Source organism: Alternaria incomplexa (genome assembly GCF_024043165.1).
Source record: "Alternaria incomplexa strain BMP 0042 chromosome Unknown scaffold_9, whole genome shotgun sequence".
Lineage (NCBI taxonomy): Eukaryota > Fungi > Ascomycota > Dothideomycetes > Pleosporales > Pleosporaceae > Alternaria > Alternaria incomplexa.
The window spans coordinates 1,191,794-1,219,600 of record NW_026249858.1 but is presented as its reverse complement, the minus strand read 5'-3'; the positions used below and the strand labels follow the sequence as shown (position 1 = coordinate 1,219,600).

Genomic DNA, 27,807 nt, shown 5'->3' with positions numbered 1-27,807 from the left:
CTATCCACCCTAGCCACGACCGTCGAAATGCGAGAAGAATGCTATGGTATACTACAAAATGGTCCGTCGCGCAAAAGGTGTCCGAAGACTCGCGAGATGGTAAAAGATCAAAGCGACGGTCCGGTATGTACTTAAAACACGTACTGCAGATATATTAGCGAAGATTCAGTCAAGACGCGATATGTTGAACTTACCGGAATGAACAAATAAGGCACCTGCCTCTCATACTCCTTCCATGCCTCGCCGTACTTCTCCCGACACTTCTCAATATCTCTCAGCGCCCTGTGGATGATCATACCCGCAAAGAACACCGAGTAGAACCATGGGAACGGGCTGCTGAAACCAGTAATAAGACCCCAGCTGATTGCAAAGAACAAATCGCACGTGTAGTGAATCTTACGCGCCTTGCCGTACCAGCCATCAGCCAGAATCTTGTTGCCGTGCGATGTCTGGATGGTCTTGGGGTTGGCGATGCGTCCGTACTTGAAGTAGGGGAAGGTAGTGCGCTCGTCGACAACACCACGCTCCTCTTGACGGAACTGGTTCTTCTGCGAGTTGGTCGTGTCCCAGATGTAGTAGACGCCAAGGTAGGCAAGGGTGAGGAGGGCTGTGAACCAGGTCGGGAGTTGGTATTCGGATGGGTGGTGGTTGGCGATGAACAGGGTGCAGTGGCAGTACGACAGAGGCACACCAGCCATGTTCCAGAAGATGAGCATGAAGCCGAGTTTCTCGTAGTACATGTCCCAAGTTGTGATGATGAGGTGCTCTCCCTTTGCGCAGGCGCCGGCATACAGGTAGTGGGCAAAGAGCAGGAAGATGGCTTCTATGGATACGTAGCCATACTGTTCGTACTGCTTCAAGCAGGTACCGAGCGAAAGGAAGAAGAGGATGAACCACGGAATGCGGACCTCGAGGAACATCTTGAAGTCCAGAATGCCGAAAAGCCTGGGGTTGAGCTCCGCACCAAGGAAGAAATCGACAATGGGGTTGTCAGTCATCCGAAGGTCAGCGCCGCGGACGCGAGCTGAAACGTATGCGATTGTCGAGCAGAGGAAGCCTGAAAGGATGGCTACGCTCATGATGTGGCCGAACTCGTCAATCAGAGTGTACAGCTTGAAGACACCAGTGAAGTGGAGGGTCAACATGATGACAATGCTGGAGTAGAAAGACCACATGGCCGAGCAGTAGTAGTCCAACTGCTTTCCACCAAGATGAGGCAGAGCCTTGCCCTTGCGGTAGACACCCGGCATGAGCATGTAGAAGGCCATCTGCATGAGTCCAAAGAACCAGTAGATCTGCCATGCTTTGTTGTTCGGGAACGCCTCGGTCTTTACCAGATACCACATGTGTCCAAAGAAGTCGCCGTAGCTCTGACCCGCGGTCGGTGTAGGGAATTTGCCGTCGTAGAAGGTCGCTCCAATCCACATGTAGTACATGAGCGCTGGGAAGCAGATCATCATGCTGCTCATACCAATGGCGCCTCCGAACTCGTGCAGGCCGGACTTGTCCTTTGGCGAGAAGAACTTTTCCGCCTCCATCTTGTAGTCCAGCTCGACGATCTCCTTTTCGCTCTTTGTACGCCCGTTTGCGTTTCCATTCGTATGTCCATTCGTGTAGCCGTTGGCGTGTCCGTTTCCGTTGGCATGGCCATTGCTCTTTTCCTCGACTTCGTGCTTCACATCGCTGTCGCCAGATCGGAGGGGCTTCAAGAAGTTCTCTGGCTCGGGCGTTGATTCGTATCCGTCGTCGACATCGGACGCAAGCGATTTGCGTTGCGACTTTCTGCGCCCGGGGGTCTCGACAAAGCCAGGACGGTCAGGCTTTCTGCGTTATGCATGTCAGCAACTAATGCACATGTCTGCACAGTATGCACGCGCGACCTGGCATTCACTCACTGGGGCGTCTTGCCGGCCTGCGACCGTGTCACTCGCATTGACATGGCTAATGTAGGTGCGGGTGTGGCGACGCGCTGTTTCAAGGGGTTCAGACGCGAAAAAGATGAAGCCGAATTTTTGGCAAAGATGACAAGATATGAAGAGGAAGAACTGCCGCTGAAAAAGGTACAAATGCCGTCACAGCACGATCATAAAGGCTATGTACACCGCGCGAATCACCAATGGCACAAAAAGCGGCGGTGAAGTCTTTGTGTTTGTTGACAAGTAGTATGAATTCGGGGAGTTGCTCAGGGCTAGGGGTAATTTGCGCCAATCGGAGCGCGTAGGGCCCGAGTCCGTGACATCAACATGGGACGCTACTGGCAATTACGGTCTATACGGATGTAATTTTGCAGTGCCTGACGTCGCGACGTGAAGTCTGAGAGAGTGACATGACGTCGTAATCGTTGCAAATACCTAAAATGCTAAATGATGCTAGAAGTTTTCCAGGACCGCCATGTACTTAGCGAAAGTACGAAGTTCGCTACAATGAAATTCTCCGCCATCACCGCTACACCAGTCTTCCTGTGTGGTATTTGCACGTCGTCGTGTGGGCCGAGTTGCCCACTCGCCTGACGTTGTTGTAGTTGCAAAGACAGATCCAGCAAAACTCAAAGCGGCATTTCGAGCCTATGAAAGTCAGCAAACGATCAGTGAAGTCGAAAGCAACGCGAAACTTACACGTCATGTGGTCGCAGCCATCGTTCTTCTCAATATTCCACGTACATCCGGGACCGGGACACTTCTTGGTCAGCTTCCCAATCGCTTGAAGACTCGCTTCTTCTTGTGCTCTCTGGTCTCGCTCCTTGCGACCAGAAGATCGATATTCAAACTCCTCACAAGTTTCACCTTCATGCCATGTGTTCTCGTGGATGATACAGACTTTGTGTCCACATGCTACACATGTAAAGATGTTGCCTTCGACACCGCTCATGTGGATCTGACCGGAGTCACACGCTCGACACCATCGAAAGTTGGCTGTGCCATTGTCAGCTTTTGAAACCTAAAAGTGTTTTTGCTACGACTCACGATCTTCGCTGAAAGCTGCTCGGGCGATGAATGTGTCGTATTGCTGGAAGGTCTCCGGTTGCGCGTATAGCCGGATCTCATGGTATGACAGCACTGTCTTGCACTTGTTTCCTGGACATTTGGCTTCGCGCCAGCTACTGCTTTGGAGCTGCGCGGATATCCATCCTGAGTAACAGTCCGCACACGTCTCCGGTCGATGATCACATTCAGCAAGAGAGGGTAGGTCGACAACATGAACGCTATCGCCACAGACGACGCAATCACGACTCCGCAGATGCGTCCTCTCATCTACGTAGGTGCTCGTCGCCTGTGGTGTATCGACCGGCCTTGCGTTGTGTTGATGGAAAGGCGATACACCATCAATATCCATAGGCTCTCCGTATAGCGCCACATAGTCTTGGATTCGCGCCCTTTCGGGAATAATAACTTTAGGCTCGTCGGGTTCCGGGTCTAGATCGATAGGATGCTCTCGTGTGCCGATGTTGGTAATGGCCCGCCGCAAACTGGCCAATCGTCCACTCTTTTGAGACGGTACCCGAGGAGACGCAGCTCGAGGTGCGGGTAGTTCAGACTCTTCCGCAATGCGCGACGCTGTAGTTCGATAGGTAGCATCCTCTTCCCGTTGCAGATGCTCAGCCAACAGACGGTCTTGCTCTTCCTGAGCTGCGTAATCTGTATCTCCCCGAGGAATCCCCCACCCTTGTGTACATCTAGTGGCTCGGATTAGGTTCTGGTTCTCGATTTGCGCAACACGAGCTGCAAGGTCAAACTCCGAACTCTCTGAGCTGTCCGAGCTATCGGGTGTTAGCATATCTTCAGAGCCACTGCTCGATGAATCAGGACTTTGACATCGATGGTCAGGCCTCATTCGTAGAAACCTCGCCTTTCGAGTTCTTCGTCGATTCAGCGACTGTCGTGATAATCCGCCTGACTGGAAGAAGTTTGTGTTTTCGAAATTGCCTCCAGGGCGGTTCGAGCCTGCAGTCGCATCAAGTTCACTGTCATCGTAGATCATTATGGGTTCGCTATGTGTCTGGCCCTGACGAGGGCGGTTCACACCCGGCTGTGTCGTTTGTGAAAGCGGCTCCTCTCGAAAGCTCGGCAAGATGGGATTCGAGACCGCCATTCTGTTCCATGCTGCTTTGGCAGCTACGGTCTTGGTTGAGGTAGAAGATTGGAGGGGAAGTGAGAAGTTCGTTGCACTACTAGACGTTGACAAGTCGGCAGGTGCGAGTGGCACATTTGGCAGTCGCAGCTTCCCCCACTGCTCGGTGAGTGCGTCTCTCACTGTCAACTGTGGAGGTTCCTTCCTATGTATCCGGGGCACGTCGCCTTGTTCATCCGACTGTAAAGGATCGTACGAAGATGGTTGCGCGGAGATTGGGTATACAAGGTGTGGCTCGGGCAGCACAAGCGAAGCGATGCTGAGACTTCTTCCAGGCTGGACAGCTTCGCTTTGTTGTGTTTGGGGACGAGTCTTCAGAAGCGATCGTGGGGCGGGCTGTGACGTAATCCGGCGCGTGCGCACGTGGTCAGCCATAGGTGGTTCTCGCGCGCAAGACACTGGCAGTGCAACTTGAGGATGACTGGCATTAGGCGTGACGGAAGATGACTCGGTTATCGACTGTTTGGGTCTCCCTTTCTTTGGCTTGAACTTGTGAGAAAGACGTTTCCCGAACGCGAGCTTCGATGGTCGATCCGGCAGGTAAGTCTGAGAGAATCTGGATGATATGTTAAGACTTGATTGTAAACATGCAACATCTCGAGCAAGGTTGTATCGCACTCACTCTGCCATGGTTGTGGTTGCTGTGTCTACGCAGAGTCCAAAGCTGGCTCAGCCCTGCAGACGGTTACCTAGGTAGGCTGTGCGCGAAGCACATGTGTAACAGTCTCTTCCGGCCTCCGTATGGTTGAGAAACTGCAATGGGTTGAGGAGAATTCACGCAGAGTTGAAAGTGCAATATCTGAGAGCGTCAAGGAGTGTGATGAAAGCTGAAACTCAAGGGCTGTGTGCGAGAAAGCTCACGAGGCTGGGCTTCGTGTGGCTAGAGATATTTAAGGTCCAATGTGCAAGGCCCAAAGGACCGAAGATTCATTGGAAGGCTTGAATTCAATGATCTCTCCGGTGGTAGTATGCAGCCACTCGCATCTGTACCACGCTTGCCGACCAATTATTAACCAGGGCGCTACCCAACCACTGGTCACCCACCCAGAGGATAGACTACGATTGCTCAGCCTACTTGCATCCGAAAGCTCTTAAACCTTCCGGGCGGGCTTCACTGTGCCAACACATACTCCAAACCCGACACCAGTGCTTCCATCTCCAACAACGCCTGTGTAGCGCACCTCGTCCCCATCATTGAGGTAGCGTAGCTCAGATCCATCGCTCAGTTTGCTTGGAGCCTTGCCGTTCTTAGTCAGTTCGAGCAAACATCCATGTTCATGTTCTTGTTCGCCCGACACTGTCCCGCTAGCTACCAGATCTCCCGTGCGGAGTCCACAGCCGCCGATAGTGTGGTGCGCTAACATATGCCTGAAGGTCCAGTACATCGTCTCGAAGCCAACCTTGCAGGTCGTAGTCTGAGTACCGTTTCGTATGATCTGACCTTCAAGCTGGATGTTGTAGTTGATGCTGTTGGGATCGTCCATGAAGGAAGCTACAGGCTCTATACGAGGCGGGGCCGAGACCTCATGGGGCTTCAATGCTTCTAGCGTAACGACCCAAGGGGTGATTGAAGTCATAAAGTTCTTTCCGTTGAAAGGCCCAAGCGGATTCATCTCTAAGCCTTGGATATCTCTCGCGCTCCAATCGTTCAGCAGAACCAGTCCGAAGATATGGTCATCCGCGTCCTTTGCGTTAAGATACGTCCCAGCCTGGACGGGTTTGCCGATGACTGCCGCGATTTCCATCTCGTAGTCCAAGCCGCGTGACGGGCCAAATATGATCTTCTTCTCTGGAACGGTGTAGTCCTCGATGAACTGACCCAGAGGTCTTGTGACGGGTGCCCCTGAGACTGTGATTGAACTCGACCGGCCTGCATAGCCCACGGGGTATTTCATGAAAGCAGGTGGATAGGCACGAACTCCTTGCACCGCTTCTCCTGCATTCAGAACATGGTTCGCTGAAGCGCTGTAGTCTGTGAAGTCTCCGACACTGACTGGCATGTGGAGCGTAACATCGCTGATGTTCTCTGAACAATTGGCGTGTGACCTGCTCTTGTATGCTTCTTGTATCGCAGAGCGTACTTGACTTTGTATGTCTTTCCCCAGCGCAGCGAATGTGTTCAACTTGGATTCGCGGAAGACGGAGGATAGCGGTGCTGAGATGGTTTTGAGGGAATCATGCTCCGCGAGCTCTGCGAGGAAGATGACCTCGTCGCCGATGCGCGTGGCACACTGTGGTGCAGAGCGCTTCGAAGAGCTTGCGATACCGTATGGGATGTTGTTGACACCGAAGTGCGATGCGTAATTGTCTGCCATTGTGTCGTGAGTCTTAGGTATTCTGGTGTCAAGATTTCGGTCGACTTGTTAGCAAAGAGCGATACACGTTATCCAACTCGCAATACTCAGATTCCAGACTACAGTTACCAACATTAACCCGAACCTAAGCTCGCGAGACATTGTGTAGGTGGGGATTACCATCTCGGATACAGCTCCTCCACATCCCATCAACTCCTGTAAGCTAATATGTCCGGAGCTGAACACGGCAATGGTCGAGAGTGGAGACTGAGCGTTCCATGGTTATCCGGCTGACGTTGATGCAGCTATTGATCGCGTCCAGTCCAAACTTCGCGGGACAACCTTCAACCTTCGGCCGTACGCGTTCGGTCTAGTACCGAAGTGGGCAAGCGCGTCCGTCAATCGATAAGCAGGACACGCGTCATCTTCGCTCCCAAGCAGTGCAGTCTGTGTTGCTTGCTTACACCTGACTCCAAATCGAAGATTTTCGTACATACCCATCTAACAACTCTATTCAAAACAGTTGGAGAAGCTTGCGTACTATGCAGAACCCCGCACGGGATTTACCGAGCCTGGGCCGGCAGATGGCGGATGCAGGGTCTCTGCCCTCCACATCGGGATCCTGTATATGAGTTCACTAGACGGGTTCCACGCGACGCGTTTGAGATGTTCATGATCATCAGGTCTTGAATCTTCTTTCAAATCACACGAAGCGTCTGTACTCATACACTACAATCCGAGAATCTTGGCGATCAATTGCCTCTATACCACGAGATCACCTCCGAAAATGGCCTCCAAACCCCAAATCGCCAATGACCTTCCTAAGGTTAACCGCTTCATCACAACCCACGATCCCACAACCAAGAAAGCCATATTCTCCGATGCAGTCCCAGAAGAAGCCAAGGTCGACCACATTCCCAATGCCGACTTCCGGCTTGGATACGTTACCAAGGGCTTTCCCGTCGATCTGAACAAAGACGCCGACCTCGCGGTTTACAAGCCTTACCTCGAGTCGTCTCCAGGTCTGGTCGTTGGAGGAGGAACAGTGCTACGCTTTGTAGATGTAGCACCTGGTCATCTTTCACCTATGCATCGCACAGTCTCTCTTGACTACGGTGTCGTGCTGGAAGGTGAGATGGAGTTGGTGCTGGATTCGGGAGAGACAAGGTTGATGAAGAGAGGAGATGTTGCGATTCAGAGGGGCACAATGCACGCTTGGAGAAACACCAGCACCACGTCTTGGGGACGCATGATGTATGTTCTACAAGAATGTAAACCAGTAGAGATCGGCGGTGAGGCCCTGAAGGAGGACTACGGAAACATGCAGGGTGTTCCAGCATCGTCGTAGTCGCAGTACTACTTGTAGATACAAGAAGCCACCGCATCGTCGCGCATATACATCATCGTACTCTGAACCGTGCTGTGTCATAAACAGCTTCAACCATATATTTTCTGACATCGTATGAGGGCGACATACGATTGTTCTTAATGACCGAAATTAGAATGGCATTGCTAGTACAGATAGCGAAAGCTCACCTGACGCCGGTCGATCAATTGTCCGAGGTAAACAAAAGTGAAGAGCTCGTACGAGTTCAGATCGAGTGCCAGATGTTGGGTCTGTAAGACGGCGTGTTCCATCTGTTCGCGTGTCTGTGGGTGAAGCGCCAATTGGAAGGTGGCACCTCCACATTCCGAACGTGCCCCTCGAACACTGCCGCCGCACCTTACCAGCGGCGCGTTGTCGGCACAAGCATCCACTACGCGTCGCAATATGATGTATATATCCAAATGCTTTATGAAGTATGTTTCTTTCTTCCCAAGTACCAAATACGCAAGATGTCTGACCAGCTAGAAATCAAAGATGCTTACTCGATTGACGAGTCGTCGTTTCCCTACCTGTACGAGCAGAACGTCGCAGTGCCGCTGAAGACATCCTCAAAAGGCATCATTCGATGCAACGTGTACCGGCCGAAGTCCACGAAGGAGGGCACGAAGCTTCCTGTGCTGGTGACGTACGGACCGTATGGAAAGGACATCCACTACAAGGAGTAAGTCGAAACGGAGGTTCTCAGCCGTGCAGCAGCTAACATCACCAGCTTTCACGGAAAGTCGTTCGCCGAAGTCAACCCCGAACATCACTCCGATCACTCAGCATGGGAAACGCCAGACCCAGGTTTCTGGACGAAGCACGACTACATCATCGTGCGCGCCGACGAACGTGGCTTGGGCCAGTCTCCAGGCTTCTTGGATACCATGTCGCGAGGAACAAGCGAGGCTTTCTTCGATGTCGTCGAATGGGCCGCTGAGCAGCCATGGTCTTCTGGAAAGGTCGGCCTACTCGGTATCAGCTACTATGCTGGATCCCAGTGGCGTGTGGCAGCGCGCAAGCCCAAGGGATTGGCTGCGGTTATTCCCTGGGAGGGTATGAGCGATTACTACCGTGATCGATGCCGCCATGGAGGTATCTTGAGTAACAAGTTCATCGATTTCTGGTGGTAAGTACTTCTCGCAATCTGCCATACTTCAGATACTAACTTGACTTTTACCAGGAATCGCCAGGTCATCACGAACCAATATGGTCGCCCAGGTCGTGCCGAGCGCAATTGGGGACCGGACACCGTCGATGGTAACCTCTCGGAAGAAGTGCGCGCAAAGAACCGACAAGACCAGACGATCGATACCGCCGCATTCAAGTACCGCGACGAATTATACTATGCAAGCAAAGAGTACGACATGAGCGACATCGAAGTACCGCTGCTCTCGGTCGGCAACTGGGGTGGCATTCTGCTCCATCTCCGCGGAAACATCGAAGGCTACGCACATGCCGGTTCTGAGTTCAAGTACCTACGGATGATCACGGGAAGGCACGACTTGCCATTCTACTACAAGGAGGAAGTGGAGATACAGCGAAGCTTCCTCGATGCTTTCCTCAAGGGCGATGACAGAGTTGGGTGGTCTGTCAAGGGCAAGCTTCCTCCTGTTGACATGGTCCTGCGTAAAGGCGACATTGGCTTCAACGACGCCGAGAAAGAAAAGGTGTATGAACGACGAACGGAGAACGAGTGGCCCATTGCACGAACACGTTATTCGAAGTTCTACCTTACGCCATCCCAGACTTTGACGCAAGTCCAGCCCATCACCAACAGGCCACAGAAGCTGTCGTACGAGGCGCTTGGCACCCTCGACAACCCCAAGCTTCTCCAGTTCACCACTGCGCCATTCGAGGAGGACACTGAGATCACCGGCCACATCGTCGCACACCTGAACGTCTCCCTCTCAGCGCACTCCAACGGTGTAACGCCATCCGACATCGACCTCTTTCTCACACTACGCTACATCTCGCCCGAAGGCAAAGAAGTCTACTACACCGGCACAGCAGGCGACCCTATTCCGCTCGCCAAGGGTTGGCTGCGCGTCAGCTTCCGCAAGACCAATCCAGACCATCCGAAGCACCGCGAGTACCTCCCATGGAGAGACTACTTCAGCACAGATGTGCAGCCCGTCATACCCGGCGACGTATATGCCGTGGATGTGGAGGTCTGGCCGACCAACGTCATCGTTGAGAAGGGTGGCAAGATCGTGTTCGAGATCAGCAGCGGTGATACACAAGGTAGTGGTATCTTCCAACACAATCATCCGGAGGACAGGAGCGAGGAGAAGTTTGCGGGATGGAATCATTTGCATTTTAGCGAGAAGGCTGTGAACTATGTCACTCTGCCGATTGTGCCACCTCAATAGATCAGTAGATATGTTGTTGCAATGGAAGTTCAGATATTATTACATCAACTTGTCTTCACCGTTTTCGCAGAATCATGTGTTTGACGCAAGTGGCATAAGCACAAACATACGATGCGGAACACTAACGAAGAAGAACAGCGTTGATCCAAGTCTTCAAGTATGGCAGGACGTGAGATCGCAAACTCGTTGGGAGTAACAATGTTGTGTGATAGTCATAATGCGACAAGAATTGAATTGGATATATATAGTACTCAAAATTTCTACTCCCATCTTCCGACAGTAAACTGGCTGTTGCACATGTTCACCAACTCCCAATCCTCAGCCCCAAGCACACACTCGTCGCCATCCCTCTTGCTTCCGTCAACAACCCCAGCCACAAAGCACGCCGCCATATAGTGATCGTCGGTGGCATGCGCATCCCTGAACATGGGATGTTTCATCAACCTTGTAATACCACGAGTCAGACTACCCTTCTTCGCATCCTTCCTACAGCAGCGAACGAAGACGTCCTCAACACTCTGGCGGAACTCCAGCATCGGAGCCTCTGGTGGGTAAGGCTGGGCAAAGTTGTCCGAATACCTCAACATCTGTGCCCAGTGATTCCTGTACAGGTTGTGTACCGCGCCACCCGTTCCGATGATCAGGTAGCCCTCGTCGCGGAACTTGGCCAAGATGTTACCCACACGCGCGTGCAGATGTGGGTCGAATCGCGAGTTCATACTGATGATCGTTGTTGGAGGGCATTTCTCAGGAAACATCCTAATGAGAATCAAGTATGTGTCGTGGATCCAGTCAAAGGTCTCATTCGGTCGCGCATCGATGCCCTTTTCCCTCAGCGCTGCTATGCACTTCTTTCCGCTCTCGAGATCGGGGACGAGCTCGTAGTCTTTGTATTTGCGGGGGTGGACGTATGCGACGGGCGATTTGATGGGCTTGGGGTTCATGGCTACGTCGATGCGGTTCACGCCGCGGGCGTCCCAATGCGCGCCCATCATAATCACGCCTTTAAAGCCGTGGGAGAGGGCTTCGTCGCCGCAGGCTTTCCAATAGGTGGCGGATTGGGATTCCTCGCCCAGCATCATTGTTGAGCCATGGGAGAAGAAGTGTACGGGTGGCGCCATTGCGGTGTGTTGTTTCAGCAGTAGACTGAGTTGGAAGGGATGACCAAGATAGTAGATGATCAGGTTAGATGTCCGTGTCGCGAGGTTGTGGCGGACTTGTCGCGATATTGATATCACACGGCCAGATTGGCAAACGTCGTATCCAACACGCGGCTTCACTGGAAGCTTTACCCATTATGATCAGCGCTGTATAGGCAATCCCAGGTGCTTACGGCGGCAAAAGTCGTAATGTGGGGAGGGTTGGAGGAGAGGCCGAGCGTCTAGCCGAGGGGAAGAAGGCACGCCCGCGTCCTGTCGATCTCCGCATTCCTCTCCACCCACAACCTTATCTCCAGCTTCCCTCCACTTTCCTCTGTCCCTCCGTCCCGATGCCATCGTTCTTCGAAGCCACCCGATAGCACCTCAGCATGCAGACTGCCCCGACATCAGCAAATGTCCAGCTAGCCAGTGCAGAAGCCGAACCACCACGCCTATTCCAGTGTAGCACCTGCAAACGGTCCTTCACGAGAGCGGATCACCTTACGAGGCACGTGAGGGCGCGTAAGTGCTTTTAGAATTAGTGAACAATGTGGTCCGTCAGCCGTGTGCCTGACTACTTGCAATTGAAGCTAGTTGGCCGTCATAATGGCGTCAGACGCGTTCGCGTCGTTGACTCGCGCCGAAAGAACTGCTTTTTCGCGTCTTGAACATCTTGTTCGCATATGATGTTCATCATGTCCCATTCGCCATGCTAATCCAGCACTGACAGATACAAAATCTAAGCCTTACATCTGCCCCGTGTGTTCTAAAGGCTTTGCGCGAATGTGAGTGCTTCATTGCATGCAAAAGGTTATACTCCGCTGACATGTCACAGAGATCTACTCAAAAGACATGTAACAAATCACGACACAGAGCCTGCAAGCAAGCGACAAAAGCGCGAGATCGCTCGCGATACCAGAGTCGTTCAGGCCTGCGAAGCTTGCTCCCAAAGCCATCTCCGCTGCGAGGACGAGAAGCCATGCAGTCGATGCAAGAAGAAGAAGATACCCTGCCGGGTACCTGAAGTCCCGGTTACAGACGAAAACGACATACATGAGATTGATGCAGTTCATGCGGCGCAGGATCTGCTCGATTTGTCGAATGGCTTCGATTACCCCTCATCGCTGCCGGCTCACGGCGGCAGCGTCAATACATCTGCATCTACGACCTCAGAGACTCCAGAACCATTTCACAACCACGCGACCCTAGTCGTTACCGACGCGAATACAATGCACCGACACTCCGTAGCTTCTGGCGATCTCGAGACAAGGACAGCAGGTATGGGCGACATGCAGCCACCACCGCCCAACAACGGCGGCGGCCTTGTCGCGATGAACCAAAACTACGAAGACCCGAGCGCATCTATGCCTTTCTTCGATAATTCGATTGCGCACTTTGACAACACGCCAGGGCACAATCCCTTCTTGCCAGACTATTTCCGCAGCATGCCCCCATTTGAAGCGTTCCTGTCTGGTCAGGCAACTCCACGGGGTATTATGGACCTCAGTTTCGATCTGGATGTTGGCTTGACCGACCTTGATCTCGGTCTCCTTGATCAATACAACTTCCAGGTCCCGTTCGCTGCTGATACACCATCCACGGACGCTCATGGCGCTGAGCAACCCGTACCTGAGACTGATACGGCTCCTGTGAGGGCGGAAGCATTCAAGCAGAGCATCTGGCGTTATCTTCCACAACGTTCCAGGAACCCCACCGCGGAACAAGTCAACCTGGCTGTCCCGGACACAGAGAAGGACGGTTATAGACGCTCAAACTTCACACACCGCCGCGTCGTGGCAGAGAAGTATGTTTAGCTCCGCGATTATGGCGTACAATAGATCTATACTGACGTTCCTTCTAGACTACCACGTGCCAGCCGCGACCGGTTGATGGCTTTGGTTCTCGACACCTGTAGCCGAGAGAACGTCAAACGTATTGCATCGGCATTTCCTAGTATGGAACTACTGGACGGTCTGATCCAGTATTTCCTCTCATCGCCATCGATAGACGCGCCAACGTGGTTTCACCTTCCTACTTTTTCACCCTCGAAGTTGAACCCGGAGTTGCTTGCTTCTGTCGTGTCTGCTGGAGCGGCCACTCTTCCTGACATATCTTTGCGAAAGCTGGGCTACGCTCTGCATGAGGCTTCAAGATTAGGGCAGTCCAAATCATTCGAAGAGGACAACACAGCTATCAGGGATCTTCAGCACTTGCAGACGTTCCTGCTGCAACTCAAAGTTGGCATGTGGAGTGGCATCAGCCGAAAGATGGAGATTGCAGAGAGCTTTCTCCAGCCGCTGATGACGATGCTTCGCCGTGGTGGTCGCTTTCGTCGTTCGACTTGGAAAGAGATCAGTCCGTCTCCTGACGATCAGGGCCCTGTTTTGGAAGACAAATGGCTGAGTTGGGTTAACCAAGAGTCCTTTCTTCGCTTGGTTCATCGCGCCTTCGAGTTCGATCGGCAGTCGTCGATGGCATTGCTTAAGCCACCACTGCTTTCCTACGCGGAGATGCAATTACCCTTGCCGAGTTCGAACTCATTATGGCAGGCCAAATCCGCTGCAAACTGGAAAATGGCGTACCTGAATGATGCATCGGCAACTGCGAAGCGACCATCGGCGACCGAATGCCTACTTGATTTGGAACACCTCACTCAGCATGACTATGCCAGTTCGACTTATCTGTATCTAATGTGGGGTCCAATATGGGAATATCGTCAGATGTGCGCCTTGACATCTAGGTCACAGTCGCTGTCAACCAACAGCCTCATTCTGTCATCGCGCTACCAAGAGCTCACAAAGCAGCTGGAAGATTTCAGGCTCAGCACACCTCCCATGACTAAGAGCGTTGAGATAACACTGGAGATGTTGCTAGTTCATCTCAACGCACCTCTCGATGACATTCAGCTCTTCGCGGGTATCGAAGGGCAAGAAGAAGCACGCAGCGCGTACCCTGGCCTCCGAGACTGGGCAAAGACTCCCTCAGCGCGTCAAGCACTGTGGCACGCTGGTCAGATCTTGCGCGCCGCTGAAGTGCTACCAAAAGCTCTGCTTAGTAACTTCAACGCCATTGCTGTGTATCACGCGGGGCTCATACTATGGGTCTACGGCTTTCTCAGACGATCTGTAACAACCGAACAGATCGACACGGCTGTTGTGCTCAACGGGGACGACTCGTTGAGCGCCCGCAAGTTTATCACTCTAGATCGTGGTATTCCAGCGATTAAGAATTCCGGATCACAACATCCCACCCATTTGAGCGATGTTTGCGGAGTCATGGACGGTTTGACGCAACTGCTTCGAGCGCATCATGACGCGTCAGAACCTTCTCCGCCGCTGGTCGGCAACTTGGTGCAATTGCTGGAAGGCCTGCGATCTGCCATCAAATGAGCAAGTCAGTATGTATGATGGTAATTTAAACTCGCGCATGTACGACTATATGTAGGATTTCATGAAGCGCCGGCGCATTGCTATACTTCATCAACATTTGGTAATAATCATATCTCATCTATGGGATGTTCGGTTTAATTCAAGCGCCCGCGAGCCAGCCCACGCGGATGGATGACTCCCGCTTCAAGCCTGTGAATAGCGATCAAGACCATCAATCCTTGGTGCCGACCTCGAGCCCAGCGCTCTGGATGGTTCTTACGCCCGTAAATACCCAATGCTTGCTCATCACGCCAAGGCAATACTGTCACAGTACACATGCAGCAAAGCCGCGCACGTTCCCCACCCGTTCTCCACATGCCAATGCATCTCGCTGCATCCTTCCACCGCACAGGCGGAAAAGGTCAAATCCAAGGATTCCAAACTCGATCTCGCGCCGTCATGTTAGCTTCTCCCTTGCACAATCCGCTGCAACTAGCTTTCTCCAGATGCAAACCCCGCAAATCTTGGCCGTATCCAGATGGTCTTGGTCGCCTCCACATCCCGACTTACCCCAGACTGGGGATGCGATGGAGTCCAAGCGTCCAATGAGAGTGTTGTGAGGCGCTATGAAGCCTGTCTGATTTGTCGACGGCGAGATGCCAGGCGTAACACACCGACGTGCCTTGCAAAGGCGTGTTGTTCAACGGTTCGACCGTGCGGTCTATTTAGATTGGAGGACTATGGCCACAAACACCACTGTTGTTGTATACCCTTGGCATCGCATAATCATCTCCGTGGCTCTCGGGCTTACTTTTTGATTCATCGTATTGTTACTAACTCATGGCGATGACTTCTCTAAAGCAGGCGTTCAGCATCTCGAAAGAGGAGGTGAAGAATGCCCGACCGCCAGGAACCGCAACGCTCGTTGGTAAGACATCACCAATTCCCCTGAACGTCTTTCTTGCTAACGAAGCTACCATCAGAACATCTCGAATGGACAGCGTCGCAAACAGGTCACGATGAAATCCGCCTCGTGCCTCAGCCATCCGCCGACCCAGCGGATCCTCTCAACCTGCCCATGTGGCGCAAGCTCGCAGTTCTGGCCGTCATGTCGATACATCCGTTCGTTGTGAACTTCACCAGTGCCTCCATCTCGAGTGCATTGCCCATCTACGCGTCTACCGGCGTGTTTGGCTTCCCGCCAAAGACGTTCTCGCAGTTGACGTACTTCATCGCGTGCAACATTCTCATGCTGGGCGCGTCGAACTTGTGGTGGGTTCCGCTGGCGAACACATTCGGTCGTCGCCCGGTCGTGCTGGGCAGCTTGTTGCTCCTGATTTTCTCGAGTATGTGGGCTGGTCTTGCGACTAGCTTCAACAGTCTGGTGGCTGCGAGGATCTTCATGGGTATCGGGGGTGGGCCGGCTGATGCTGTGAGCCCGGATGTTGTTGGCGAGATATTCTTTGTCCATCAGCGTGGACGTGCTTTGGTAAGTCTTTTTTTCCACATCTTTCGAGTATACTGGCACTAACAGAACGCCCACAGGCCATATACACGGTCATGTTGTCCTTCGGCTCCCTCGTAGGCGCCGTCGCGGGTGGCTATATCGTCGCAGACATGGGCCTCTCTTGGCTCCATTGGATGAACGTGCTCCTCTCTGCTATCACTTTCGTCCTTTGCCTCTTCTTCCAAGCCGAAACTCTCTACGACCGCAAATCAACCACCGTCACCTTCTCCGACGATCCCGATAAGCAAACCGTTGAGACCAAAGAGAGAGTCGTCGTCGCAGATGCCGCTACCCCATCTTCTTACCCATCCTACTCTTACGCTAAGTCTCTTCGACTCTGGTCCTACCGCCCTGGTCTCGTGCAAAACTTCCTCGCACCATACAAGACTCTCAGATTACCGGGTGTGTGGCTAGTATCAGGGTGGTACGCCGGACTCGTCGGCCTCATCGTCACCATGTCGAGTGTGGGACCTCAACTCGTTGCCGCGCCGCCTTATCTATGGGGAAAGAACGTCGGACTCATCAACATCGGCGGTATCTTTGGTGCTCTTCTCGGATGCGTAAGTACCTACAACCCTACCATCAGGGTCAGCGGTTACTAATACGTTACCTCTAGGTCTACACCTATCTCATCGCCGACTTCGCAACCAAGCGCCTCGCAAAGAAAGACCTTCACGGCTTCTCGGAGCCTGAGTCTCGTCTCGTCACCGCACTGCCCGCTCTCGCTCTCGCCACAATCGGCGCTCTGATCTTCGGCTTCGTAGCGCAGAACCCCTCGCCTACAGGCTGGGTTGGTCTGCAATTCGGATTCGGACTTGTCGCTCTCGGGCTCATGCAAGCGCCCTCCGTTGGCTTCAACTACCTGATTGAATCCTACGGGGTGCTCGCTGGCGACTGCTTTGTTGCTGTCACATGCGTGCGGGCTATTATCAGTTTCGCATGGACGTTCTTCGTGGGCGAGTGGGTTACGCATCAGGGTGCTGCGGAGCCGTTTGGTATCTTTGGTATGCTGATGGGTGTGTTTGGGTTGTTGACAATTCCCATGTTAATCTGGGGGAAGCGGTTGAGGATCTGGACTGCTAAGTGGGTTCCTGAGGGCGCGGGTTTGTAGTGAGAGATGCGGACCGACCTGGGGTAATTATTGCTGAGTAGCTCCGTTAGTGCTCACTGTATTCCGTAGTGTGCAATCTCGGATTAATGTCTTCATTGAGCGTGTCTTCTCTGATTTTCCTCGTGGTGTACAAGTGAACCGTAATTCTAGCTCTTTCTCCTAAGTCTGCCGCCCTTGTTCTTGATGACCAGCGAGCATCGCGCTGCCAACTTCATAATTAGCGCATCACGACAATCACGCAACACGATGACCTAGCTCTCTGTAAGAATGCGCAATACCATTCAATCTATATTACACCCCACCCTCAAACAAAAGCCCACCTCCTCAAGCCCGCCCGCACACCAAAGAAAAGTGCCGAGCCAATACATGTCAGAATAGGAATACCGTACACACCCAACCCGATAAAGATACCCTGCTCAAAGTAACCAATTGCGATTGACTCAGCGCGCTTCTTCTCTCTAATCTCCTGCGTCGCTTTGCTAAGAAGCTCTGCCGCCGCCTTCTTCGAGTCCTTACCCGAAAGAACCTTTAACAATGTCGCTTGCGAAGCAGGTGCTGCGATGTACGCAGGCGAGATACGAGTGAAGTGCTGGGCTGTGTATCGCTTCTCCACATCGACGGGCTGGAAAGACGGAGCAGCCGGGCCGAGAAGCAGACGGAAGGGAATGTTGTTCGTGAATGACGCGTCGGCGTTGACGAACTGTGAGAGGTACTTGCCCGTAGACGGGGTGCCAAAGTGGTATGCAGCCAGCAGACTCTGTTGGGGGTCTAGGTCGTCCTCGACGAGGCTGATGGCATGTTCCAAAGATGTGATTGCTGAGACGCAGAAGACGGGTTGTGGGGACTTGGATGGTAGGGAGGAGAGGTTGGAGAGCTCGACGACGGCGCCGTTGTCGCCTTGTGTTATGGTGTTCAGCTTCCATGACTTGCTGTCCGTGAGTCCTTGGAAGGTTTCTGCTACGCGTGAAGACTTCTTGTGCTCTCTTGTGTTTGTTGAGCCGTTTGACACGCCACTGGATCCAGCCAGGAAGGGGAGGGAGTGTCGAAGAACGTGCTCTAGGAACTCTTTCTTGATAAACTCGTTAACGAGGACGACGTCGGGTGCATATGGTGATGTTCCTCCGAATGCGAAGCGTGCTGTTACTAGTTGCTCGGCTGCTGATGCGAGATCTGCTGTGCGGTCCACAACTGCGACGATCTTGTTTCGTGGTGATACGAGTTGTGTGTATGTTGGCGAGCTGACTTGTGTCTCTTGGAATACCTGTAGACAGGCTGATAGTGAGTCTGAAGGAGGGTCGGAGGCGATGACAGCAAAGGTATCTGATTCGAGGGCTTCGGTAAGCAATTTTCGGAGCAGAGAAGGAAGTGCGCGAAGGTTGTTTTCGAGCTGCAATATCGTTAGATGACGTTCCGGATTGAAGTCTGCAGCAAACTGACCTTCAGTGCTATGCAGCTGCCGGTTGCGAGACCAGCGCTCAAAGGTGCAATGACCGAGAAGAATGGCGTATGACTTCTTTGAGGCTCGATATACGCAACACCCCAAGGTTCTCTCTTATCACTAGCATCTTTGCCATTGGTGATTCTGTACTCGGCTTCCAGCTCTTTGGCCGCATCAATCGAGCCATAATGCTCCTTGACCACATCTAGGGCAAGCGCAACCTCGGTGATCGCCTCTTCATCAGACACGTGCGTATCTTGCTTCAGAGCATCTGCGATTGCATTGCTGTTGTTGCGCAACGCATCGTGCAGCGATTTGAGTTGTTTGAGACGGAAAAGAGCGTTGTGGCAGCGGGCAGTAAGCGCAGTCGCCTGGAGATTGGCCAGCGCAACTTCGGGGGTGATGGGCGACGACATTACGAATGGCAGGAACAGACCGAACAACAACGATGATTTTCCAGAAGAAGTGTCCTCCAGACTGCGATATGTAATGTAAGCTCTAGGAGGTGTACGGATGTTCTGACACGGCAGTCAGCCCATTTGCGCCGGCAATGCTGCCGACAGTACGCGGGCGCGATGAACCCCCCACATTCCGACGGTTGCGACCCCTGCCCCCAGCTTCTCCGCGTGTCTCCAACTTTCGGACCGCGAGGGACGCGTACTTCCATCTCACGTCGCTCGGGGTAGTAATATTGTTGATTGATACCATAGACGTCGTCGCCCAACTTTGTCCCACCAAGTTCGCTATCGCTGTCAACATGTCTGTAACAACCACCACCAACCCGATCCACTACAACCTCGAGGCCACCCTCGCAGACTACGATCTCCATCACAGCGGGGAACAGACTGAGGGACTCGACACAAGCCTTAATGCGCATCCCGCACCGAATTCGTCGTCAACGCAATCGCAGCAGAATCCTAGCGACTGGCCGACGGAACATCGCCGTGTGCCTGCGTACCGCCCGATCAACCACGAACTCGACCAGAGCGAGCGGAGAGTTTATTTGAACGGCATTGAACAAGCATTTGTCGGAGTCATGTTCACAGGCGTGTTCTTGGAATCGGTGAGTATTTTAGCTTGGTTAGAAGGGCATGCATGCTGATAACCACGCAGACAATGTCCAAAGCGTGGCGGAATACTCTGGGACGATTCTGGAATGTCGGATACAAGATTGGTGGGGAGTGGTGAGGGACTTGGTGTACATAGACCAACATTTTTCCGGCGCTCGCAATGCTCAATTCTTTTCTACATCCATGATACTGCTGCAATCTGTCGTGAAACGTCAAAATCATATCTGCAGTGCTCTATGCTTCATTCCAGAGTATATCACCCAAAGCGCATGTCGATCTCGTTCAGGCGTCCCTCATGACATACGTGCAGCAACACCACATACGCGCATCCTCGGCTCAGTCAGCATGCGCCACCAACCACCACCCATATCGCATTTAGCCTGCGAACTGCGACGGCTCACTCCGCAGATAGTAATCACGTTCGGACTCCGACAGGTGCCTTCGCAGTGCCCTGCATCAGTCTACCACCAACCCACCCATACTAACCCGTATGCCCACCCACAGCGCCGGGAAGTGGAGGGCCCATCCCCATCTTGAACCGATCATCAAGGCAAACACGATTTGTGAACCGGCAGAAGTAGAGGGGATCTAGTTGGCAGAGCTATCTAGACAACTTTCTTCTGGGGCTTGAGACATACTCTTTGCTCTCTTCTCATACTGAGCTGTTGCAAACCTCAAGCATCTTGCAACGCTTCTCTCATACACACCCATCATGCACTTCACGAACGGTACCAACGGTACCAACGGGCACACACCCCCATCCACACAGCCCCTCAAGATAACAATATGCGGCGCTGGCATCGGCGGGCTCAGCGCAGCCATCTTCCTGCGTCAACGCGGGCACGCAGTAACCCTCCTCGAAGCCTCTCGTTTCGCCAACGAACTCGGTGCAGCCGTGCACCTCGCACCCAACGCTAACGGTCTCCTCCGCCGCATGGGCATGGTCCCAGAAGCCCAAGGCGCTGTAGCGTGTCGTCTGATGACGCAGATGCTGCCGAATGGCAAGGAACTCTTTACCGTGCCGCTCGAGCATGACGCAGCGCGGTGGCAGCATCCCTGGCAGCTTGGGCATCGCGTGAGTCTGCACAGTGAGTTGAAGAGGCTGGCTACGTGTGAGGAGGGGGAGGGGAAGCCGGCTGTTCTTAGATTGAGGGCGAAGGTTGTGGATGTTGATGCTAAGGCGGGTGTTGTTGTACTAGAAGATGGGGAGAAGATCCAGAGCGACGTTGTTGTTGGCGCAGATGGCGTTCATTCCAAGACTCGACCGCGTATCCCTGGTGCGGAGAACATCAAGACTTTTGGGAGTGGGAAGAGCGCGTTCCGTTTCCTGATTCCCAGGCAGCGGGCGTTGGATGATGAGACGACGCGCAAGTTTGCGGAGAAGGAGGGTCATCTCATTATGATCTTTGCGCGGGATCGGAGAGTGGTGGTGTACCCGACGTCGAACAACACGTTGTTGAACTTTGTTTGTATTCATCCGACGTCTGAGAGTCAGATTGATCCGGAAGAGCCAGGTAGCAGTGACTGGCAGAACCAGGGTAACTTGAACAAGATGTTGGATGTGTACAAGGACTTCGAGCCTGCGGTGCTCAAGTTGCTGGGTATGGCGGACGAGGAGACGTTGAAGGTGTGGGAGTTGCTGGACATGGACCAACTGCCGACCTGGACAGATGAGAAGCTGGTGCTTATCGGCGACGCTGCACATCCATTTACACCTCGTAAGCTCAGTCCTCGCTTCATCATCGTAACGAGAATCAAGCTGACCACAGCCCAGACCAAGGACAAGGCGCAGGCCAAGCCATCGAAGACGCCGCCTCCCTCGCCGTCATGCTCCCACTAGACACACCCCTCGACTCCATCCCTGCACGCCTCAAGCTCTACGAAAAATGCAGATACGAACGCGCCTCCACAATCCAAGAGTACTCTCGCGTAGCAGGCAAAGACCTCGGCAGCGGCCCACCAGTCGACCCCCACAAGTTCACAAACTACAACTTCGGCCACGACGAATGGGACTACTCCAGCCAAATGCTCCGCAAATGGGAGTGGGAGAACAAGAAAGGTCTGTTCTGGCGGATGCCTACTGCTTTTGGTCCCATGCCGGGCCCGAGGCAAGACTTCGCTGGACGGCCGAGAGATGGGTCGAAGGCTACGTTCAAGACTGCTAGTATCAAGTTCAAGACGAGCCGGACTGTGTTGGAAAACCTCTTGCCGACGGAGAAGTTGCAGTTTGCGGCTGCCGATACAGCTTGCTATGCGAGTTTCGCGGTGACGCAGCTAGACAATCTCGAGTGGCTTGGTGGTAGAGGATACAGTCATTTCGGGCTGTACATCCATGGCATCCAGCACACGAAAGCGGATGGCGAGACGGTGACGGGCACATACCTGCCTGTCCTCTTCGAGAACCTGGCTGATCCCATACTGAGTGGAAGGGAGGAACTAGGCTTCCCCAAGCTTTTCGCAGAGCTCGATGTGAAGAGTGACGACGGCAAGTGGACGCTCGACGCAGGCTGGATGTCATCCAAGTTCTGCAGCATGTCACTGTCCGGGCTGCAGGAACATTCTGCAACGAACGGTGAAGCGCCAAGACTCTCTCCTCCTCTTCCGAAAGACGAGGGCCTCTTATTGCACAAGTATGTACCAGCTACTGGTAACATGGGTAGCAAGGAGCGCGGGCAGGCGGATGTGGAGTACACCGCTTTTCTGCCGGGTGAGGAGGATGCGAAGACGGTGGAGAAGAAGGTCGAGCGGACGTTGAAGGCGAGCTCGGCTGATATCTCTTTTGATGCTTTGGATTGGAAGGCGCTGCCAACGCTGCATCACATCGTCGAGAGACTTAAGGAGGTGCCTGTGTATGAAGTCATCGAGGCAAAGGTCGTCGAAGGTACCGGAGTAAGCGACGTAAGCTCGATCCGGAAGCTAGCATGAGCTATATCGTCTGTAGCTGTTATCAAATCTCATAGTTAGCATAATCCCACCAAGTACAACTCCAAAAGCGTCTTCCCACCTGCAATACTGTAATGCCTTTCATTCTTCATCTATCAAAAGGCCCCCAACTCCTACAAATGAGACAAGCGCTTGTCCTGAAGCTATAGATATAAATGGGGTATTACCAGGTTCTCCATCTATCAGTTGCCGCCGCCAAAAACACCTTACTGCCATGCCATATCAATGCAACAAATACAACATAGGAAAAAGAAGTGGTGATCAATGCATCTCATCCGAAGAGTTTGGAAACATCGAGTCTGTGCTGGTTTGTTGAGTCGGCTTCTTGGGCGCCGCCTTCACCGGAGTGCAGTCTGACCACTCAGACTCTGCCGGCGGTTCCGGCACTGTGCTGGCGGAGGCAGGGTGCCAATAAGGGCGAATGTATGCGTCCTCGTCCGGGACATCCGCGCCTGTACTGGGTCAGTCGTGAGCCCTGCAAAAGACTCGCTGAGGTAGAACAGCCCAGAGAGACACGCAGGGAGGTTCTACGCACTCGCAACGCCCAGACCCTCACAAAGTCTCTTCCTCCATTGTCCACAGACGTCCTCAAACCCATCCAGCACGTTTGCACAAGCCCGTTTCGCCTCCCTCTCTTTGAGCCGTCGGTCCCAGTCCCCATGCTCAATGTATTCCTGTCCTTCTTGCGTCTTTTCGTTGTCGCGTTTCCAGTCCTGCAGTTGCTCTTTGCTGACTTTGAGCCGTCTGGCTGCATTCGCCGTAGTTTGCCGTGACATGTGTAGGGTATCGCTGACGTTTGAGAGGTGTTGGATGAGTTCGCGGCTGGAGTGGGTGAGGTGGGAAATGGCAACGAGCGGATCGGCGGAAGGGTGGGGTAGCAGCTCCAGTGTGGTCTGTATGATGGGGAGAAGTTCGTCGATGTCCTCTGGGTCGGGAAAGATGGCGAACGGGCCTGAGAAGGATACGGCGATGGACGTGAGGGTACGCGATTGGTGTGTCAGATGCGTTGTCAGAGCCTCATGGGCAGTCTTTAGTCTGGGGGTTGTTAGCGATATGACTGGACACGTCTGCGAATTGTAACATACCTCGTCGCTCCGTTCTCCATAGCAATCTGGCTGCCAAGATCTCGGAGTTGTTGTGTAACCCTCTTCACCACCTCGTCCGATGCGCTCCCATTCTCCTCCATGCCTCTCCGTGCCAGACTCTCGATAGCAGCCATCCGCGCGTCGAGCGCGGGCGAGATGCCCTCATTTTCCAGGTCAGAGTCGTCACCGTAGTCGGAGCCATCGTACAGCGACCGTTGCCTTGTGTGCTTTTTCGTCTTAACGGCCGACCCTGGACTGAGGCGCGCCGGAGACGAGTCCTGCATGGCAACCCCACTATCCCGTACACCGTTGAGGCTAGCTGCGCTGTCGACTCCATAAGAGCCGTCGTGTTCTACAGCCGTGCCGATGTTCTCGTCTTGTGCCTCGTCCAGTTCCTCGCCGTATTCGCCCTCCATGCCCTCGTCATCATCGTCGTACATCTCGCCGAGCTCGTCGGCCAAGTTGCCCAAGCCATTGCCGTCTCCTCCGCCGTCGAATTGGTGCGCAGGGCTGTGTTCGAATTCATGCGATGAGCGCGGCGTTATGGGCGAGTAGCCAGAGTTGCGGCGGGTGAAGGACTGCCGTCTCGATGCGGTGTTGTGTGACATGTCTAGGCTGGAGGGGTGTCGGCGGTGCGAAGATGCAGGCCGCTGGGTGGGAGTGCTGGGAGGGGACGACATGGCGTTGTCGTGGTATTGCGATAGTCGCCGGTGTTCCGAACACGTCGAAGGCTCGTGAAGTCGCGGAAATGAACAAAGGCGGACCGCATTAGGAGTCCCCAGTCGGAGATCTACGCGGGAGTGAACCGTGATCCAGGGCGCGCAATGCGCGTCAGCCTCGCAGCACCTGCACGACGCGGCTCTGCCCTAACAAGCCGCCAAAAGTCTATGTAATTGCGCTGGGATAGGAGGTCCTGTGGCGGGGTATCGGCGTGTTGACGGCCTCAGAGCTTCAGCGATGGTGCGGCCTTGGCTGTGGCTGCGGAGATGCGCCTCAGGTACCAAGTGCTATGATGCGTGATGATAAGTGGCTTGTGCCGCTTAGCGATAGAGCGCGTGCAGTGAAGGCGTGCAAAATGACAACGATGGAGCCTCGGTTGCCGTCCAGCCGTCGAGCCTGGTGTTTGTTGACGCTTGCCGGTTGTTTGGAATTAGTGGCTTGCGCGAAGGCTTGTGGACCCTTCTTTGCACGAGTGAAAGGGGTATGGGTATCCTGGTAGCAGGTGGCCTTGATACGATGACGGTCGTATTTCACTCATATACTAGTATGCAGCAGTTGTGTCTGATATAGTAACGACTGTGGATTCTTCATAGCTGATAGCACGTTTTGACTCAGACACATGTCAGACAATACGACCTTTTACATCCGAACGCTCTCCAATGCTGTGTAACCTGAACCCCAAACACTTTCAAGATGGGTATCGCGTGCGATCATCCTAAGCTGGGCCGAAACACGCTCACAAACTCCAAGACGCCTGAACATGACCTTACTCATGCCGCTATAGGTACTGCCATATAGCGCCCATGCAATTCAATGCCCACAGAACTCCTGTAATGCCCTCATAATGCCGCTGAAATAGATATCGGGTGTGTATGCGATTATTGCGCGGGTTTGGTCTGCTCGAGACTGGCGATCTGCTTCTTCAGCTGTGTGAAGAAGTCCTGGCCGGTCGGCATGAGGTGTGTCATGGTGCCTGATCTCTGTCAGTATGCCAGCCTCAGTGGCGGTTCGATGGCGCCTTACCTCCTTTGCCCCATGCGCCAGTGCTTCGGGTCGGGACAGAGTCACCGGGGACCTTGTGGTATACCGAGGGTTGGTCTGAATGCATGTTAGTCCTCTGGACATACGCACGGGTGATAGAGAGGTTCATACTAGCTGTGCTCTCAAGGTATTCTGCAATCGATTAGCTCATGCCCTATCGTGTACCAGCAATGCCATAGACGTACTCTTCTTGAGGAAGTCCCTGACCTCGTTCGCATTGAATTCCTTCACAGGTACGTGCTGGTCGGGCTGCGCTTGAGCTGGTGCAGCCGCGGGGCCTGATCCTTTCCCCTGTTTGGCTCCCCATACGTTCCCCGTGGGCGCTGGCATGGCCTGCTGCCGGCCTGCATTGTCCTTGGTGGGGGTGTTTGCGCCCGAGTTGGAGTTGCGGTTGGCTTGACCCTGCCGCCGCCAGCTGTACCAGTTGTCAGTATGCATGAGCTCCCACAGCTTCGCGTGCGCATTGTCTCAGACATACCGATTTTCTCCCGGGCCACTCATGTTCGGTATGGAGCAACGGTGGGATGTGAGGAGGGGTCGGGTCAAGATATAAAATGGTGGAAGCTCTCCAATCGCTCATGCAGCGCGCGAACTGCGTCTGTGCTGCAACGCCTAAACCAATGGGCGCCCGATGACATATTATAGCTGCGACCTCTTTCGGCCAGCTCACCAGTGCTAGCCGCTTTCAGGCCTATTTCAACACTATTCAAAGCCATTATCCAACGACTGGATGGCAATTTTTGAAGCTTTCTAATCCGCGCCGATGTGTTGTACATCACGTGTGCTGTCCTCCAATGGCAGGAGCCACCGGACGTGTCCAGCCTACGCTAGCTACAGGGTTCTCAAGGCCTCCATCCATGCATGAACCACGGCAACGGCTCCTAATGGACGAACATGTTCTTTGTTTCCCATCTTTGCTCACCGTCATTGATCATGGCCCGTCTCGGGATCGAGTCGGTCGGCTTGAGAAAGGAAGAGGCTGGTATGTTGTGTCATCAGCCCGAACATTCATCGCCGAGGGTAGCCCGTTCACGTTTGCAGAGCCTCAACGTAGGAAGTGACGAATGCCTCGACCTGGGACCTCCGACAGAAAAACCTCTGTTAGCGACAGTTCAGGACTATCTCTGTTTCCATACACTGGGAAAGACTGATATCCTCGGATTGTACAAGTGAAATCGCGAGCGGATCAGTGGCCTTGGTAGACGCCATGAAGACATCCACCAGGGCATTTTTTCTCCACATTATCGGCAAGCGCGAATCTCATTATGACTTAACTGTCGAGCTCCTCGGATGACTGGCATGAAGTTCCACAGGTTGTGGAGTTGTCTCTAAGCTACTTCGATCACACTATATTCTTCATGCTGATGCGAAACGTTCATTGATATTCGCCATCGTGCGAGGGGACTATCACCTCTGAGACTCATGTTTTGAATCGCATCTTTTGACATGTGCTGGTAAGAGACACATAGACGATAGCGGAGTGTCAGCCTCTTCCATATCCATATATAAAACTCCGCTTGCTAACTTCTTGGCTCTTTCTTTACAACTCGCTCGCCCCATTGGCTATCCTGGCGATCATCAGCTTTATTTGACTTGGTCACCTTCCAGCGCTCAGGTTGCCTCCCTCCTACAAGAGTAAGGCATCGAACATGCGAGCCTTCCTTGTCAAGTCTGCGGGCCTTGCGCTCTATCTTCACGACCTACAATCAGGAAAGCTTACATTGGTCCATGAGCGACCAAACAAAGAGCCGAAGGTACATGTTTTAGACGACGAAGATTTCGATGACGGCGCAGATGATGTCGATTTCGGGTTTGTTCAAAAGCCGGGATTCGGTCTTGAAGCCAGCGCAGTAGGGCTGAGTCTACGCTTGATCAAGAACGACGGAGTGCTGAAGACGACTTATCAAGGTAGGAGCGGTGGAGTCGTGGACTGGACATTCAGAGGCTTAGACGATGGAAGGATGGTGGCATCTGCCTCTACGCAGACAGAACCCGAAATCCCATCAGACCATGGAGGCATGGAGATCCTGCTACCGAAACTGTCCATCAGTATGTTTCAGACGACGATAACTAATCCCACACCGGAACGTATGGAGACTCCGCTACCAAGACTATTCATCAGTCCGATTCAGACAATCACAACCACTCCCACGCCGGAACGCATTGTTCAGCCTCCACTTTCAGGACTCAGCATCATCTCGACTATGGAGACTCGCCCCATTAGA

General features: G+C 53.3%; 11 protein-coding genes across 11 annotated transcripts; 5 read left to right on the top strand and 6 right to left on the bottom strand.

Annotated features, from left to right (window-relative positions):
• Positions 1-131: 131 nt before the first annotated feature.
• Positions 132-4,758, bottom strand: J4E90_006764 (uncharacterized protein; the record flags this gene model as incomplete). Its single annotated transcript, XM_051436308.1, has 7 exons — positions 132-143; positions 195-1,824; positions 1,896-1,912; positions 2,503-2,564; positions 2,616-2,912; positions 2,964-4,684; positions 4,751-4,758. 7 exons carry the CDS (start codon positions 4,756-4,758, stop codon positions 132-134), a joined length of 3,747 nt encoding a protein of 1,248 aa, XP_051290102.1.
• A 461-nt stretch (positions 4,759-5,219) lies between these two features.
• J4E90_006763 (uncharacterized protein) lies at positions 5,220-6,443 on the bottom strand (the record flags this gene model as incomplete). Its single annotated transcript, XM_051436307.1, has 1 exon — positions 5,220-6,443. One exon carries the CDS (start codon positions 6,441-6,443, stop codon positions 5,220-5,222), a length of 1,224 nt encoding a protein of 407 aa, XP_051290101.1.
• A 766-nt stretch (positions 6,444-7,209) lies between these two features.
• J4E90_006762 (uncharacterized protein) lies at positions 7,210-7,770 on the top strand (the record flags this gene model as incomplete). Its single annotated transcript, XM_051436306.1, has 1 exon — positions 7,210-7,770. The coding sequence occupies one exon, from the start codon at positions 7,210-7,212 to the stop codon at positions 7,768-7,770; it is 561 nt and encodes a 186-aa protein (XP_051290100.1).
• A 488-nt stretch (positions 7,771-8,258) lies between these two features.
• Positions 8,259-10,160, top strand: J4E90_006761 (uncharacterized protein; the record flags this gene model as incomplete). Its single annotated transcript, XM_051436305.1, has 3 exons — positions 8,259-8,470; positions 8,519-8,917; positions 8,972-10,160. The coding sequence occupies 3 exons, from the start codon at positions 8,259-8,261 to the stop codon at positions 10,158-10,160; spliced, it is 1,800 nt and encodes a 599-aa protein (XP_051290099.1).
• Positions 10,161-10,420: 260 nt separating this feature from the next.
• J4E90_006760 (uncharacterized protein) lies at positions 10,421-11,281 on the bottom strand (the record flags this gene model as incomplete). The annotated part of the gene is made up of 1 exon (XM_051436304.1): positions 10,421-11,281. One exon carries the CDS (start codon positions 11,279-11,281, stop codon positions 10,421-10,423), a length of 861 nt encoding a protein of 286 aa, XP_051290098.1.
• Positions 11,282-11,905: 624 nt separating this feature from the next.
• Positions 11,906-14,688, top strand: J4E90_006759 (uncharacterized protein; the record flags this gene model as incomplete). Its single annotated transcript, XM_051436303.1, has 3 exons — positions 11,906-11,910; positions 12,135-13,103; positions 13,161-14,688. 3 exons carry the CDS (start codon positions 11,906-11,908, stop codon positions 14,686-14,688), a joined length of 2,502 nt encoding a protein of 833 aa, XP_051290097.1.
• Positions 14,689-15,513: 825 nt separating this feature from the next.
• Positions 15,514-17,285, top strand: J4E90_006758 (uncharacterized protein; the record flags this gene model as incomplete). The annotated part of the gene is made up of 4 exons (XM_051436302.1): positions 15,514-15,595; positions 15,651-16,156; positions 16,213-16,734; positions 16,791-17,285. The coding sequence occupies 4 exons, from the start codon at positions 15,514-15,516 to the stop codon at positions 17,283-17,285; spliced, it is 1,605 nt and encodes a 534-aa protein (XP_051290096.1).
• A 304-nt stretch (positions 17,286-17,589) lies between these two features.
• J4E90_006757 (uncharacterized protein) lies at positions 17,590-19,139 on the bottom strand (the record flags this gene model as incomplete). Its single annotated transcript, XM_051436301.1, has 2 exons — positions 17,590-18,672; positions 18,723-19,139. The coding sequence occupies 2 exons, from the start codon at positions 19,137-19,139 to the stop codon at positions 17,590-17,592; spliced, it is 1,500 nt and encodes a 499-aa protein (XP_051290095.1).
• Positions 19,140-19,480: 341 nt separating this feature from the next.
• On the top strand, positions 19,481-22,718 carry J4E90_006756 (uncharacterized protein; the record flags this gene model as incomplete). The annotated part of the gene is made up of 3 exons (XM_051436300.1): positions 19,481-19,786; positions 20,563-21,511; positions 21,568-22,718. 3 exons carry the CDS (start codon positions 19,481-19,483, stop codon positions 22,716-22,718), a joined length of 2,406 nt encoding a protein of 801 aa, XP_051290094.1.
• A 279-nt stretch (positions 22,719-22,997) lies between these two features.
• J4E90_006755 (uncharacterized protein) lies at positions 22,998-24,501 on the bottom strand (the record flags this gene model as incomplete). The annotated part of the gene is made up of 3 exons (XM_051436299.1): positions 22,998-23,188; positions 23,272-23,771; positions 23,822-24,501. The coding sequence occupies 3 exons, from the start codon at positions 24,499-24,501 to the stop codon at positions 22,998-23,000; spliced, it is 1,371 nt and encodes a 456-aa protein (XP_051290093.1).
• Positions 24,502-25,419: 918 nt separating this feature from the next.
• On the bottom strand, positions 25,420-25,912 carry J4E90_006754 (uncharacterized protein; the record flags this gene model as incomplete). Its single annotated transcript, XM_051436298.1, has 4 exons — positions 25,420-25,514; positions 25,565-25,639; positions 25,694-25,714; positions 25,768-25,912. 4 exons carry the CDS (start codon positions 25,910-25,912, stop codon positions 25,420-25,422), a joined length of 336 nt encoding a protein of 111 aa, XP_051290092.1.
• Between the last annotated feature and the right edge of the window lie 1,895 nt (positions 25,913-27,807).